At 50.1% G+C, this 14,086-nt stretch overlaps 1 protein-coding gene across 2 annotated transcripts in view; it reads right to left on the bottom strand.

Moving 5' to 3' along the window:
- Window positions 1–14,086, bottom strand: part of RNF213 (ring finger protein 213) — a 100,357-nt gene that overhangs the window by 12,707 nt on the left and 73,564 nt on the right. The window contains exons 45-60 of one of the 2 annotated variants that reach the window (XM_081028696.1): window positions 13,805–13,987; window positions 12,968–13,134; window positions 12,765–12,867; window positions 9,710–9,821; window positions 8,937–9,150; window positions 8,498–8,688; window positions 7,571–7,693; window positions 6,607–6,717; window positions 5,927–6,166; window positions 5,546–5,627; window positions 4,879–4,913; window positions 3,543–3,637; window positions 2,300–2,459; window positions 1,573–1,753; window positions 1,056–1,147; window positions 154–405 (exon numbers count right to left, since the gene is read on the bottom strand). In XM_081028696.1, coding sequence (XP_080884822.1) covers window positions 154–405; window positions 1,056–1,147; window positions 1,573–1,753; window positions 2,300–2,459; window positions 3,543–3,637; window positions 4,879–4,913; window positions 5,546–5,627; window positions 5,927–6,166; window positions 6,607–6,717; window positions 7,571–7,693; window positions 8,498–8,688; window positions 8,937–9,150; window positions 9,710–9,821; window positions 12,765–12,867; window positions 12,968–13,134; window positions 13,805–13,987 — 2,341 coding nt within the window. Of the gene's footprint in view, window positions 1–153; window positions 406–1,055; window positions 1,148–1,572; window positions 1,754–2,299; window positions 2,460–3,542; window positions 3,638–4,878; window positions 4,914–5,545; window positions 5,628–5,926; window positions 6,167–6,606; window positions 6,718–7,570; window positions 7,694–8,497; window positions 8,689–8,936; window positions 9,151–9,709; window positions 9,822–12,764; window positions 12,868–12,967; window positions 13,135–13,804; window positions 13,988–14,086 lie in introns of those variants that run through there. The other variant, XR_013991933.1, reaches the window with a different exon arrangement.

The raw sequence follows: 14,086 nt of genomic DNA, 5'->3' as shown, positions 1-14,086 counted from the left end.
ACTCCTGGGATCAAGAAAGTATATTTAAATAGATTCCCATCATAAAAAAACAAAAACAAACGAAATGAAAACCCAAAGCTCTGAGGCAGCATGTCAGATGTCCCCTGCCAGGAAACATCAGACGAAACCCGAGATTGGTGGCGCGAGGCTCACCTTTTGCAGGAACTTCCAGAGGACGGGCACGGCTTCTCGGCCGTTTTTCTGCTCCACGACGTGCCGCAAATACTCCACGGAGATTCTCTGCCTGCAGCTCCACATCTTCGAGCTGTGGACCACACTGTTCTGGGGCAGCTGGGGCAGGAAGGCTGCCGGGTCACCGAACACGATCTTAGCCACGGGGTTGGAGCTGATCCGCTCGTCGCGGCTGATCAGGGCATTGACTGTCAGGAGGGTTTTATCGAGATCCTGGGTGAACAAACAGATACCCGATCCTGGAGGGCAGACACTACTGCAAACAGATAAGGACACTAAGTGACATTCCCAGGGGGTGATGAGGGAGTCGACGGACCCGTTTTCACACATGACCAGATGTTCCTGTCAGTGAACTTTTACTGTAATTTACATGCTCCTTGTTGGTAGGTTTATGTCTCCCCAGAAGGAATGTGACTCAGAGACCTGTCTTTTCTTCCCATCCTTTCCCTTATGGACATGTCTTTCCTGTTGGGCTTACTCTCAGGAATGTTCTCATCCCACAAAGGAGTAATCGATCTCTGATGACTAATGCATTTTTGGTGGGCATCTGTGGGATCGTTTATTTTTCTACCTCCGGCACTCACAATCTGCTGTAAAAAGGAACGGAGAGAAAACCACTGCCCCCACTTTTTGGACTACTGGTAATTCCTCAGCCTGACTCACTGACTGGCCTCAGGACGGGAGAGGACTTGGGGACACTGGCAGTGTGGGGTTACCTGGGCACAGATCTGAACTTGGCAAAGGCATCGGGAGCACTTCTGGAAGGGACAGTGGCCAGAGCGCTCAGGAGATGCCCAAGAAACACCCTCCTCACTTTCCCAGTGAGGGAGGCAGGCAGGTAGCTGTCATTGGCACTCACTTACCTCTAGTTCAGGTAAAATAATTCTCTCCACAAGTTTTTCCCAGCAGTTTCTCTTTTCTCTAGTTGAGAAGTTTACAACTAAATTTAGAGTTCCTGCAAAGACAAATGAGTGTGTCACCCAAGGACAAAAGTCACAGCAGTCTACACATAGTACACACTAAATAATTGTTACACTGAAATAATGTTCCTCCTTGGGGAAGGGGGTTAGGGAGATGGATATCGTCCTAAATTAACCCAAGTATTTTTAAACGGCTCCTGCTGGACCCCAGCCTCACGTTCTTTGTGAAGATACTTCAGTCTCTAAAAACTGCAAAGCACAAGCATTTAACACCCCTGTGCAAAGGACTGTGAACACTGCAGGCCTTAGCCCGGCGGCCCGTCCCTCTGCCAGCAAGCACTCGGGGCTTCGCCCTGCGTCGTCGGCCTTCCATCTCCCTCTGCAGTCTGAGCAGCCAGCCTGCGTTCTGTGCGGACCTGCTCTACAACCCCACCGAGGGGCAGCCCCTCATCCGCCTTACTCTGGTCAGAGAGGTGGCGCTGCTCCTGGAGAAGACTGCACAGGATGTGGTGCACAGCGCTGCCCGTCTCATCGGCGCTCTTGCCCAGCGTCTGCATTAGCTGCTCCAGGTCCCTCTGGATGTGCTGCTGCAGAAACTCTCTGGGCTCCGTCACCGGAGGCTTAATGATGCGGAGCAGAGCCTGTGGGGGCGGGGACAACGTGTCAAGCCAGGTCTGGTTTGTGCAGGAGACCGGTGTTCAGTGGAGATCAGGAGTGAACCACCAGCACTGAGTTAGAAGACGGCTCTGAAATGAGGACGTCAGGGCCACGCACGCGGCAGAGGCCAAAGAAAGAAGGGAGGGCGGACATGTCTGCCTCTGATATCGTCAGAGGGAGAGAGACTTTCAAAGCCTGAGCCTTTGGCTACCGAGGTTAATGAACTTAGAGGAAAGCAGCGTGCTCTCTTCCTTCCCAGAGCTGTAGCCAAGACCCGGGTCAGGCCGTGAGTGTACTAAGCTGTCCACTTCCAGGTGTGAAGACAGAGCTGTTCATTTAAAATGGACTTTATAGAAGGTGATGAGTCCTCATCCCATCATATGCCGCAGGGGCAAGTGGCATGTGTAGGATTTAAATTGCTTTGCAAATGAGGTAACAATGACATATTCCTAACGCACGGAAGGCGGGGGAGAGGCAGGGCTTGTTCGAAGAAAGACTCGCTGTGAAAGCAGGATGCCAGCACACTGTACCTGGGGACTTTGGGTGGCTCCCAAAAGCATAGCCAGATGAGTGAGTAACCGGATGAGAAGAAAGGCCACGGGGGACAGCCCTCGGTCAGATACGACCGTATCACCTCTGGGGGGCGGCTTTCCCAGGATGTGGCCAGTCTGAGTTCTGTCTGCGTTGTTTCTGGAAAGAGCAAGAGAAGACAAGGTGAAGGGTGGTAATGACCCTTTCTTCTCAGCTGCAGGGGCACATCCCAGAATCTTAGGACCCAGAGACTAGGTCATACTTGTAAAGAAAACTGTTCAAAGTCTTCTTTTGCTAAGCCCAGACCACTTTCCTAAGACAGTTTTTCTCTATAGAACAACCCTTCTGCTGACCAAAGGCCCACAACCTTCTCAGTGTCAAGGGGCTGAGTGAAGGTGCCATTGGTGCCGTCTCCAGGTCGTGTGTCAGCACGAATGTCTGGACCTGCTTCTTCCACTGAAATCATTGGCAGAGAAGCAGGCTAATGACAGCCCGAGTTTGGGAGAGGGGACATGTGCACATAGGTCTCAGTGTCCCAAATCAAAGCGTGGGCTCCAAGGTCTGGCAAAGGACTTCCTGTCACCCTCTCGATGGGAGGTGCAGGTTCCCTGCCACCATATCAGTCATTCTGATAGTTTAAGGAGACAACTGGTTAGAGTACTTGAAAAGGCGACTGCACCAGAACAGCCAGAACATACGATGACCACTTAGAAGCACACTCGTCTTATGAGCAAGTGTGGTGTGACGAGGTTAGGTTCTTATCTAGAGTCTGAAGCGTTTGATAATCCTGACTATATCGCCTCTCTTTTCTCCAAAAAGGAGCAAGCTAATAAGCGAGTTTGCAAGTGAGATGGCCTCTGCTCAGACAGACAAGTGCCCAGTTTGTTGCTGGTGCAGACTGAAATGCCCCTCTGAGTTAGGCCACCTGTTTATGGCAAGCATATTTCAACAGGGGGCGTGCCCCAGGCCCAGGTGGAAAGCATCTGAATCAACAAACATTCGTACAAATAAGTGTTTACTAACGTGTCGTCCGCTCTGCAGGTCAGAACCTGGTCGGCCAAGGTCAGCTCAAACGCCTCCCTTGGTCCGAGCCCAGGGGCCTTGCCCTGGACGTCCCACAGGTCACAGGTCTGAGGTGCAAAAGTAACTGACACTCTACTTCTTACCAGTGTGTCAGCTGGTGTCTAAACTGCCCCAAAGCCCACCGTCTGGCGAGTTAGAAGGAGACACAAGCATACGCACTGCACTTGAGTGAATCCCTCCTCGGGTCTGTGGTTTAAGCCTCCGATTCGGACGCCGCAGTCCACACAGGAGCTCTGCTCCATAGGCATACCGCACTAGGACAGAGACAGATAGTACTTGTGCTCGGTTACACACAAAGGCCACCAGGCCAGTGAATACACACCCCCGAGGCAGCGACTGGCAGCGAGGGCTGCTTATACATAGTGAGGGTGCACGTGGATTTGAGGGAGACAGGGCACCTATTCCGTGCAAGTCATGTCACACGTGGGCAAATTCCAACTTTTTTTTAAACAAGAGAGACAGTTTACATGTTATTCCCAAATAGACACTTCCCAGACAAATGTGTAAAACCCAGTCTTCCTTCCTCAGCTTCGTGTTTTCTGTTCCCGTCACACGGTCCCCAGTGTGTCACTGTCTGACACCAGGAGTACGGCTGCAACTTCCACACTGATTTTCTTAACTCCATTTGGACTCTACTTTTAAAAATGTGACCATATGATTGATGACTTCCAAAGGTTCGTTCCTCCAGATCGGACTGAGCTGCTGTAGACCGATGATCAGTCTGCCATGGACCAAACCCATCTCAGACCCGCAGACCACAGAGCTTCTGAGCTGGGCGGAGGCCTGGGAAGAACCCACTTCCATCCCATTTCATGGCCAAGGCACTCAATGAACTCGGAATGAGGTGGAAGTCCCAGACTTTTCCCTCATTAAATGACCTGAACATCTGAGCAGGCAGGTCCGGATGACCCTGGCTCGAAGCTTCAGGCCCCGACACAAGTCCCACAGGCCCTCGCCCCACAGCTGACATGCTATCAGTCCCTTGTTCCTACTCCTGGGGATCTAGCCCATATCTTCTCTGGCCCAGTCACCCAGCTTCTGATGTGAACACTTGGCCTTCACAGAAAGACACGTGTCACGGACCCCACGACGCAGTGGCCAGAAAGGGTGGCTTGGCTCACTAGCTGTGGTCTCTAAGCAGCAGAAAGTTCATCTCCCAGGGAACTTCTGGCAACGTCTGCAGATGTCTCTGGCTGTCCCACTGGGGGCGATGGGGAGCAGAGGCCAGGCCTGCTGCTCAACATGTGACAATGCCCCGGACAAGTCCACAGGAAAGAAACACGTCCACAACGGTGAGGCAGAGACACAGGCTGGGCACCCGTAGCTCCACGTACATGTTTAGTTGAAACACCTTGCACGGCTCTCAAGAGTCCACGTTCTCCCAGGTCGAGACCCTCATTCTCCCCCTCCTCCATGCCTCCCTCCTCCATGCCTCCCTCCTCAGGCCCGCATGTTCTTGAGCCCCCCAAGCTCTACCCCAAATACCAAGACTCACCTCTCCTACAACACACGGGTGACCGTTGGGACACGCTGTGAAAAGAACAGGGCACACGTTGGTTGGTGAGGTCTCACCTGATGACCTGTGGCTAAAAGGGAAAGCGAACCCCCTCCTCTGGTCTAAGCAAAACACGACGTCCGAGCCCGTCTGGGTTTCATTCCACAGCTGTCAGGCTCCCGGCTCGTGCCGGGGTCACTTCTGGAGGCAGGGAGAGTGGTAAGGTATACCCTCTATTCTCTTGGATTTTTTTTTCTTTTTTGCCATGAGCATGTATTATAAGAACCTTTGAAACTAGTTTGAAAGGATTATTGACTCAGGCACCAATCAAATTTACATAAGGTCAGGGGCTATATCGTTCCGTCTCCAATTTTATTTTTCTAGAAGAACTATCTTTGGGTCAAAAACTTGGTTGTATTGTGAGTTGGCCCTTGCCTGAGCCTCTGATATGGTTCCCACTCCCCACTTCCCCCAGATGGCACGTGCCAGGGGAAAGAAGGGATCATCATGGTCAGCAGAGAGCCAGCCCGTCCCCCCTCCATGTCCTGCCGAGGCACCTATGGCCCCCACCACGTGGGCCCCGATTCTAAACCAACGGCTCACGTGCCATCAGGATGCTCGGCAAAGCCCAGAGGGCTGTGATGCTATCTCGGGCCCCGACACTTACTGTACCAGCGGAATCCTCCCAGCCCCGTCCAGTTCCTAGCTTGAGACAGCAAATCTTCAGGCATTGTGGGAAGAAAAGCGTTCTGCAAAACCAAGAAAGGAGAGCTAGCTTTAGACATGTGGGCACATCGACTGGCTACTGCCGTTCACAGCAAGGACGTGACCTTCTGCTTCACCTTTCTGACCTCAACAGCTCTCTGTGAAATAACAAAGGGAGAGGCAAGGTTTTCATCATCGTCAAAGGACCAAGTGACACAGAGGCAGACAGAGAATCAAGAAGGTAAACAGGTCCGGCTGTGTCCCCGGCACAGGCTTGGTCTCCACAGTGACAAACCATCAATGGTTTCACGGTGAAAGGTGACAGACCTGTATCCTAGCTTACCACCATGCTGGCTGGGAAGAAGGCCAAGTTCTTCAGGGGTTCCAAGAGCTGGCTTTGTCCGCAGAGAAGGATGGTTGCAGTGTGAAGAGCCATTTCTGTCACTGTGCTGTCAAGGCTGCCGCCACCGGGACCTGTCCTCAGCAGTGGCAGAGTATTGGTCACAAGGGACGTTGCAAAGCGTCTCAGGTCAGGCGACAGGATCTTGCTTTCCTCAATGAACTTGTTCACAGCCTCACATTGCTGACAGGAAAACATGTTTCAGTATGCAAGTACATCCGCGAGAACTAGCATGGGAATCCGAAGGTTTGCTCTTAACAGTCAGACCCTGAACCAAATACATAGCAAACATCACGGTGAATGTGCGTGTCTCCTAACCGCTTGGGGGGACACTGTCCAGACAGGAGAACGCTCACCTGCGAGCACAGCCCAGCCCGCACACCCAAGCACCCGCTCAGACACGCTGTTTTGCTCAGTAGCATCTTATGTTCTCGGCTTGAGTTCTGACTGTAATTCTAAAAGCTTCGGGTGAAACAGGAAGTTCTCCCTCCATAGGAGAAGGTGACAATGCCCACGCAATGTCAAACCTTACGGGCATAATCTGTGCTCGTGACTTACTTCATTTCAGAAAAGTCCCCTCAAACCCTGGGCCCACGACCACAGCCCAGGAGGCGGACACTCACCTCCGGCTTAGGGTGCAGGTTTGCGTTGTGAGACCTGTACAGCGTGGCCACCTCTCTATAAAGTGCTAATAGGAAGTGGACTGCCTGTTGCGTCGTGGAGCTCCTGCAGGCCTGGGAAGGCAAGGACACCAAGTGAGACTTTGCACAGGCACACAGACGGAGGCGAGGGCCAGAGCCCATGGGGTTTGCATGCGCATGTGCAGCGTGGATCAGCCCCAAACAGGGGCGAGTGGGAGCCTTTCCTAAGCCCTGGACACCTGGACCCTGCACCTCCAGACTGTCTTCTGGCAACAGCTCCGAGGCTGCACGGTTCATCAAATTGTCTCACATGAAACTCAGTGCGTGTCTATCAGAGCTCTCGCAGCAAAAGTCACGGCAGTCACCACCTATTCTCTTTCTGATGACTTTTCTGGTCCTGGAAACTTCTCCTGGGCAGAGATAGGGTGTTCGTTCTATTTCTAAGGCCAAGGTCAAGGGGCTCAAAAAGGAAGCAAGACCAGAACACTTTATAAAGATCAGAGTCTACAAACCCTGCATCTTTCCTAAAACACACACACACACACACAGGTTGCACGCACTCACAACGGGGCTCGGGGGATTATGAACACACACAGGTGTGAATGCTGCTGGTCGTGCCAGCACATCTCGTACCAGAGTAATCTTGGAGAAAGTAGTATCTGCAGGGTCTCAAAGGAAGCAATGGCTATAAACATATCAGAAGGGACCTGCTCGTGCTCATGGCCTTGGCAGGTCAGTGAGACCGAGCAAACCCATGCCTCCAACTCTACTGTTGCTCTCCTGCCCCGGCCGGGCGTGCCCATGGAGGTCAAGGGCGTCTGTCTGTGTATTTTCCACTCAGGATGTCACCCTGGGGATCCCTCGCACCGCATCCTTTGACATAAACAAGGAGACGTATGTTCTGAGGGCTGCCCCTTTGCAGAGAGGAGCCTGGAGCCCGTCCTACCTCGAGAGCTGTCATAATTGCCTGGGGCTTGCCCTCCAGGATGGCTTTGCCCACGGCCTCACGGAGAGCCTTGTACGCGTGTCCATGCACCAGGTACCGGTCCATCTGGCTCGGATGATCCCTCTGCAACCCCAGGAACACAGGCGTTAATCACGGTGGGGATGGTGGGGCAAAGTTTAGCAAAGAACCGTCCAGACAGGTGAAGGAAGCAGGTGCTCGTTAGAGGTGCAAAGGCACTGCACTGGGACCCCAGGTCCGGCTGAGGCAGGACAGTCAGTGCTGTGTGGGGACACTTCTTCCGGCCGCATGAAGAGGGTGGGTGGGTGAACCCTACACGGAGAAGGCAGGGCTACCCTCACAGCCGCTTTCTTTCTCCACTCAAAGCAAAGCACCAAAATGGCTTCACTCTGTCAGCCCTAAGCTCCAACTGGCAGTCCCAGAAAGGCAGACTTTTTAGTAGCATTTCTGTAACCCCAGGATAGTAAGAGTGTGCTCATTTCTGAGCACTAGGAAAGGACCAGCGAGAGGCCCTGAAGCCAAAATGCCTTTATCCTATTATCCCTAGTCCTCGCTCTTCCCCGTTGAGGATAAAAAGGACGTCCTGCAAGCCGGAACTTTCAATTTGCTGAAAGCAAAGCCACTGATCATACTTTGGCTCTGCCTGTGTCACACTCGACCAGAATGACGCCTTAACAAGCTGTGCAGGCTGATGGCGGACAGAAGCACGCACACACCTTTCCCAGGTGGTCAGCTGTTTAAAGACGATCACGAGCTGGATGGAAGGAACTGAAGCGCAGAGACAGACCAGACCCACGCATTTCCTTAGCGGGTACAGGAGATGATCAGGGAGGGGGAGCAAAGGGGCAACAGCGCCCACTCGTGGGTGAGGGTGGGGTGCCGGAGGAGAAACGCAGGCGCGTTGCTTACCTGCAGTGCAAGGACTTCCGGGGGAAACACCCACTGAGCCGGGTGGCCCTGCTGGGTGAGACTCTGCACAAACTCCATGCCGCACTGGCTCGTCAGCTTCCTCACCAGGTACACTCGGTACCAGTCGTTCTTCACCTGGGTGCAGAAGTGCTCAACCCGCTGCAGATAGTGCTGCTTCTCCTGGGCCATCTCTGCAGAGTTCAAGGAGAAAGGGCTGAGTGACTGGAAGCTAGGATATCTGTCAGCCAACTGTCTCGGGCATGAAGCTAGTAAAACAGCATGGGCCCACTCTTGAGGAATTCAGAGCAAAACACTGGTCGAGAAGAAAGGGGCCATGGTACGGACCAGTACTATTCTGAGAGCCAGTCTTCCATACTTCCCGAATTTCTGAATACTGGGGTCTCTAGGCTGGACATAAAGGAAGGGGCAGAAGGCTTGCCTGAGCCGCCCTGAAGCTCAGAGAGGAAGTCAGATGCCCGGTCGAGGCAGAGGCGGATCCTGGCCGTGTCTCGCAGGTATTCAACTGAAGCCTCGTTAGGGGCTGGGCGGCTGCGTCTCCCTGACAGGTAAGTGCTAAGGAAGTGACCTTCGTCCCGTAGGTACTTCAGTTCATCGCTCGTGAAGAAAGCACTGTTCTTCTCATGGATTGAATCCTGGAGAACAAAGGACCAGGAAGCCCCCAATGTGGGCTTCTCAATGTGCGAGCCCCCAACCCTCCAAAATTCTCACCGTGTGACTGTAGGGAATAAAGAATACTTTGTAGGTGTGAGGAAACATTTTGAACCGGAAATATCCCTTTTTACTTTAGGGGCAACAAACGGGAAAAAGAAAGCCTATGAGGAAAACATTGTGTACAATATAATATCTTCATATGCATTGTAAAATGTTTGGAAGTAACAAAAACATGGAGAGACTAAAAATGAGATGGATTCCTAGTATCTCCACCTGGAGACAATAAGCACTGTCGGCTTTAGTGGTCTGTCCTTCCAGCCTGTGTTTTCGTCTCTCATGCATACAGATGACAATATATACAATTACCAAGGGCAGAAACTAAGTTTTCGAAACCTGATTTTTTTTCCTGCATGGAACGCAGCATCTATTAAGTTTACCACTTAAAATTATATTCTGCAAATTTTCAGAAGCACTTTTCCACTGCATACACCATGCAGTACATAGAGTTTGCGAAGGGAGACGTAGGGGCGGCGAGCTTACCTCCAGACAGCTGCTGAAGAGAATGTACAGTTCAGTTTTGTCTTCAGTCATGAATGTTTTCTTTTCTAACTGGGACAAGTAAGCCTGAATGTAATCTTTTACTTCATGGAAGCTATGGAAAGAGAAATATTACACCTGTTTATTTCAGGTCTAGAAACTGATTTTGCCGGAAAGAAAAAAAAATACCTATTTCTCTCCATACATACATACATACATACATATGTACGTACTTACAGTTTGTAACTGATCTTATTAAAAATATTTCATCATAGTATTGTTGGAATACAAAATGTCCTATTTTTGACCAGTTGTCCAACTTTTGGGTTTCAGGACTCCTTCAGTCTTAACAATTACTGAGAACCCCGAAGACCTTTTGTTTCCTGGGTTGTATCTCCTGATATTTAGTCTTAGAAATTATCAAATCATTTAAGATAACAATGACAAACCCATTGCACGTTAAAATAAATAACGTTAAAAAAATAAACCATTTTCCAAAACAACAATGACTTGGTAGGAGGCGTGGCTTTGTGTTTCGTGCCTCTCTAGCACCTTGTCTGACAGAAGCCAGCCAGGCCCTCAGACCTGCTCCTGTTTAGCTGGTCACGCTGACACTGAAGCATCTGAAGAAAATCTGCTTACACGCTATGAAGTTGGAAAAATAAGAAATGTCTTCACAGTCTTTCTAGTAATTGTGGATATTCTTCTTGACCCTACCCAAAAACTGGGTAAGTGGATCACTTCGAAAGGTTGGTTGCAATATGTTATCCGAAACCATATCAATGTAATTTCCACCGTCAACTACATTACATCAAATGGTCTATCTGGCACTTCAGAAATGTACTATTTTTCTGACAAACACATGAATTTGTGACATCAAGCATTCGTCATTTGGAAAATATTGGTTCACTGAGCTATGCATACAGATCTTGAAAATGCTGCCATTTTTATTCTACAATGTAGTTTTAAAACACCTCTCCACCCATGCCATCAAAAAGTCTTTACGAGATTAGAAAGCTGACAGGCTCATGGGAGCGGATACAAGTTCTGCCAAAATTTCAATTTTTGCTTAAAAGCTTGAATTTGATCATGAACAACAAACAGCGGCAGTTGTTTTCAAGACAATGCCAGGTCTGAACAACTGCAGGCTGTCAGTCATTCTTTCACGTACAGCTGGAAGTCCTAGAACAGAGCGGCCCGTTCAGTGCTTAACTCAGCAATTGTGTGAATGATTTTCCCCAAGATAACCCGTGTCTGTGTGTAATTCCGGCTTCAACGGAATATTAAAAAGTCTTATCCACACGAGTTGAGATTTTGTAAAACTAATCATTTTTATAGCTTCATCAAGGACATTCTTCAGCAAAACTGATGCTTTTTACACTACAACTGTGAGGCAATGAAGAAAAGACAGGCTCTGTCCTACACAGTTGTCTTTGTGCTAAGATGCCAGTAGTGTCACCCGTCAATGCTTCAGTAACGTCACTGCAGATACCAACATGTCAAAAAAGGCAAATCACATCTAATATTATTTAACAAATAGCTGTGACCTCGGGGACTCCCACTGTGGGAACCCCGATACTAGAGCAATACAATCACCACCGGTGACGCTGTCCTTGGTGTTGTTGACACCCTGTCTTACAGGTGGAGTCCACACTCCGTGACCTGAGACGTGACCAAAGGGTGTGACTGGTCTGCCTTCAAGTGTCCAGACCACATGCAGCCAGCACTGTGGAGGCCCGGGGTAGGGGTGGGGGCCGTGCTCAGCCAGTGGGCTCGTCCACTTTGTCACACGGGTCTGCCCAGAGAGCTGACGCCTGCATTTCCACAAAGTAACTACAAACCCAAACAAACCAGTTCTCAATACACACAAAAATACTCAAACTACAAAAGCAATGCCGTGACAGAAGCCACTATTTCTCCACCTACAGAATGACAATGCAGGTTTTCAAATTTGTCTTATGTCTCAAGATTCTTATTTTAAAATCAGCTCTGCACTATTTTAGTCTCTGAATACCTCAGAACAAAGTATCTGCCCTGTTAAGTGTACTGTTTCGACTGTTAATGGGCCGACACCATACGTCATTATAGGTCCGAATGCCAACAACTACATTTCCATTTTTCTAAGCAAAGAAATTCAAATGAATACAGATTTCACACACTAATCAAAGTTAATAAAAATAACATCAAAAGAGGTTCTTTTCAGATCTCAAGTCAACCCTTTACATATATACCTTAAAAGCCATTTCAAGGTACAATAAGATGCGGGTTCTGTAATAAAATATATTTTAAGGGCATTTTACGTAAAAATCCTTCAGGAATCCTGCTTAACATGAACGGTGAAAAAAAAGCAAAATGGCCCGTCCGTGGACGCAGATGCAGCAGGCCCACGTTACATGTCACTCTGATCTCCAGTCTATGTCTACGTTTGGACATTTACGTCAGAACGAACTGTTTGTTAGAACTTTTCTTGCAGCCATCTTGATTTTGCCAACACCTCAAAGTAAATTCTGTTGAGATAAAGTGCTGGCTGCATCTACCAAGTGCCTTCTGAAAGAAGCCTTTTGCATACTGATGGCTTTCTAAGAATTTTCTAAAATAGCATCATTCGACACCATCTGGGCTTCTCTATCCATTTCCAGAATCCGAGCCGTTTAGGAGCTGAAACAAAGGCCATCGAGGACAGCAAGGGTGAGGGAATATTCCAGGTCATCCTGAGCCTCACGCACCTTGGGAGCCGTGGCACCGAGGTCGGCCGCACACTCCTGTCTCAGGAATCCCCGCCCGTTTCACGTTGCCAAGCTCCTGTCACTGCCACCTGCTTTCTTTTTCCCAACAGTGCACTTGTGGCTACGCCGAACTCATTCACCCAAGTGTGAGCACGGCCAACACACAAGCAATAGATAAATCAGGCCCGTGGTCTCTCACTGAAGAAGCCTCCCCAAATCGTGACATAGCTACTAGTCCTGCGAAGAATTCTCAGCAGCAAAGAAAAAGCCGGTGAGGACAAGAGGAGCCAGGCCGCCTGGAAGAGCCCCACCTCGTTACTGTGCCGACTGACCTGTACTTCAAAAGCAGCTTCAGGACCACAGAGCGGATGACAGGATTCTTATCCACGACGTCATCGCTGAATGGAGAGAGAGACTTGGTGTGTTCACGGCATTCTGAAATCAGAAAGAGAAAGGGAAGCTCATTGTTCACCTCAGACATGCGAAAGGGAGCTAAGAACTGGGTTGCTAGGTCCCTCAGAAGAAAGCAACTTACCCTGGGAAGGATCTAAGAGCTTCTTCTGTATGAAGAGTAAGGCCAGCAGGGCCTCGACCACTTCCTTCTGCGGTGGCGAACTATCTTTGAAGCACATGGTGGACACTAGGTCCACGAAGAAACTCGTGCACATCTGTCGGAAGCGGGCATGCTTCTCAATGGCGTCCCTTGGGAAAGGTTGAAAACCATGGTCAGAAGTCTTGTGGGTCAGTCCCTCCTTCCAGAGCTCGTTGGGATGTGGACAGCATTTCGGTTTTTTAAATAGAAAGATGCAGGCATCTCCTCCCACTAATCAGAGCTGGTCTTGAGAAGGCCATGCTTCTCTCTGGGGACACTTAGAGTGGACCAGCCAGTGATACTTCCTCCCACAAGTGTCAGAGGCCCCATCTGCCCAGCTTGCCTTGCTCACGCTCCCTTCTTGGGGGCCTCAGAAGGAGGAAGGGGGAGGAACAGCAACCACTTCTGGAGCACGCTGAGGTCGGCTAAGCCCATGGACATCCCCTTCACAGTACCTACCGGCCCCGAAAAGCACCTCGGGTCCTACCGCATGAATGGCAGCTACAGAGCAAGAGGGCAAACCACTTGCATAACAATTCTTTGGGTCTTTCATGGTGGCTTTATTTGTGCCTTTCCGATGTATTTCCTCAAATGTCACTGTCCCCCAAATCCACACACATGTGTGTCAGGGAGATAATCATTTTGACACTAGGTGTTTGTGACAGTCTCTTAAGACAGTTCAGCAGTCAGGTTATCTGCGGTTTTTCTCTCTGAATACTGGATTTGTAAAAACAGGGAGCAAAAGAAGAACGAGAGAGAGAAAGAGAAAGGACGGTTTACCTGTTCTCTTGAGAAACCTTAGGATAGAAGCTGTCTGGCAAGTCGGTTAAACACAAGGGGCACCTCATCTGCCCCATGGTGAGGCAGGTTCTGATGCAGGCCAGGCAGAAGACGTGGTCACAGGGCAGGGAGACAGGGTCCTGCGCGTCTTCCTGGCAGATGGGGCACGGCTGAACCCCGTACCTAGGATCCAAAAACAGGGGTCAGTGTTGAAGCAGAAACGCTACAAATACCATAGGTTCAGACTTCGGCCCCTCGCAGACCCCAAAGCAAAGCTCTTAC

This window comes from Rhinolophus hipposideros, assembly GCF_964194185.1.
Source record: "Rhinolophus hipposideros genome assembly, chromosome: 20".
In the NCBI taxonomy this organism is placed as follows: domain Eukaryota; kingdom Metazoa; phylum Chordata; class Mammalia; order Chiroptera; family Rhinolophidae; genus Rhinolophus; species Rhinolophus hipposideros.
The sequence above is the reverse complement of the archived record's forward strand: the minus strand, read 5'-3'. Positions and strand labels throughout refer to the sequence as shown.